Raw genomic sequence first — 989 nt, 5'->3', positions numbered from 1 at the left:
CCCCCCCCCCCCTCCCCCCTCCCGTTCATAGGTTCCAGGAGCGCTATCGCCGGTGCGGTGTGGCCGATGCCGAGGTGGTGCACCTGGCCTTCAAGGCCTTTGACCCGAGCCAGCCGCTGGCCTACAATCCGGCTGACGCTCTGGTGGACGCCTCACGCGCGGTCATGGCCACCCCCACGGCCAAGGAGATCTCCGACCGGGCGCGCTCTTGGGAGGAGCTGATCCCCCTGTCCGGGGCCTTTCCCCAGCCCACGGACGTGACTCCCGGGCTGGTGGACACGATGCGAGCCGGGGGAGCGCTCGGCGGCCCGGCCGGCGGTTCGGATGGCGCCGGCCCCACGGCCGAGGCACTGGTCTTGATCCATGGGATCCGGCCGGATGCCGGTAGCTCGGCCCTCTGGGAGCTGGTGTCCTCAGCGGTGGTGGCCTGCACCATGGAGGCCACCCCCTCGGCAGCGGCGGCCATCGGCCTGCTCGGGGCGGCCCCGCCCCGTCCAGGAATGCTGGGCGCCAGTGGCGTCGGAGGCCGTGATGCCCGCGGCCGCGCGCAGGCCGAACAGGAGCAGGGTCTGCTTGATGGTGGGGATGTCCTCTTCGGGGAGCTGCTGGTCAAGATTGGCTCCATCGAGGTGGGCGAGCCGCGTCCCGAGCGGCACCTGGCCCGTTCGGCCTGGGTGTCCTTCAGTGCGACGCGTGCCAGCCGCAAGGAGATCCAGGCGGCGGCGGCTGTGGCAGCGGCGGCGGCAGCGGCGGCAGCGGCAGCAGCCACTGACAGTGCTGATGGCACCGGCATGGCCGTCGACACGCCGGCCGAGGTCCCTGGACCGGGGATTCCGGCTGATGCCGGCTCCGATGGGCTGGACGTCGAGGCGCCCCCGCCCTCTGAGGCGGACCTGGAGGCGGAGCTCCTCGCTGCGGCCGGACTGATCGCCGCCAAGATCAGCTCCATGAAGGTGCATCTCTCTCCTTCTCTCTCTCTCTCTCTCTCC

At 71.7% G+C, this 989-nt stretch overlaps 1 protein-coding gene across 1 annotated transcript in view; it reads left to right on the top strand.

The window, feature by feature from the left end:
* Positions 1-989, top strand: part of H696_04499 (hypothetical protein) — a 5,800-nt gene that overhangs the window by 1,944 nt on the left and 2,867 nt on the right. Inside the window, exon 5 of the mRNA XM_009498380.1 lies at positions 32-953. Within this exon, the coding sequence (XP_009496655.1) occupies positions 32-953 (922 nt within the window). The remainder of the gene's footprint in view (positions 1-31; positions 954-989) is intronic.

This window comes from Fonticula alba, assembly GCF_000388065.1.
Source record: "Fonticula alba strain ATCC 38817 unplaced genomic scaffold supercont2.7, whole genome shotgun sequence".
NCBI lineage: Eukaryota > Rotosphaerida > Fonticulaceae > Fonticula > Fonticula alba.
The sequence above is the reverse complement of the archived record's forward strand: the minus strand, read 5'-3'. Positions and strand labels throughout refer to the sequence as shown.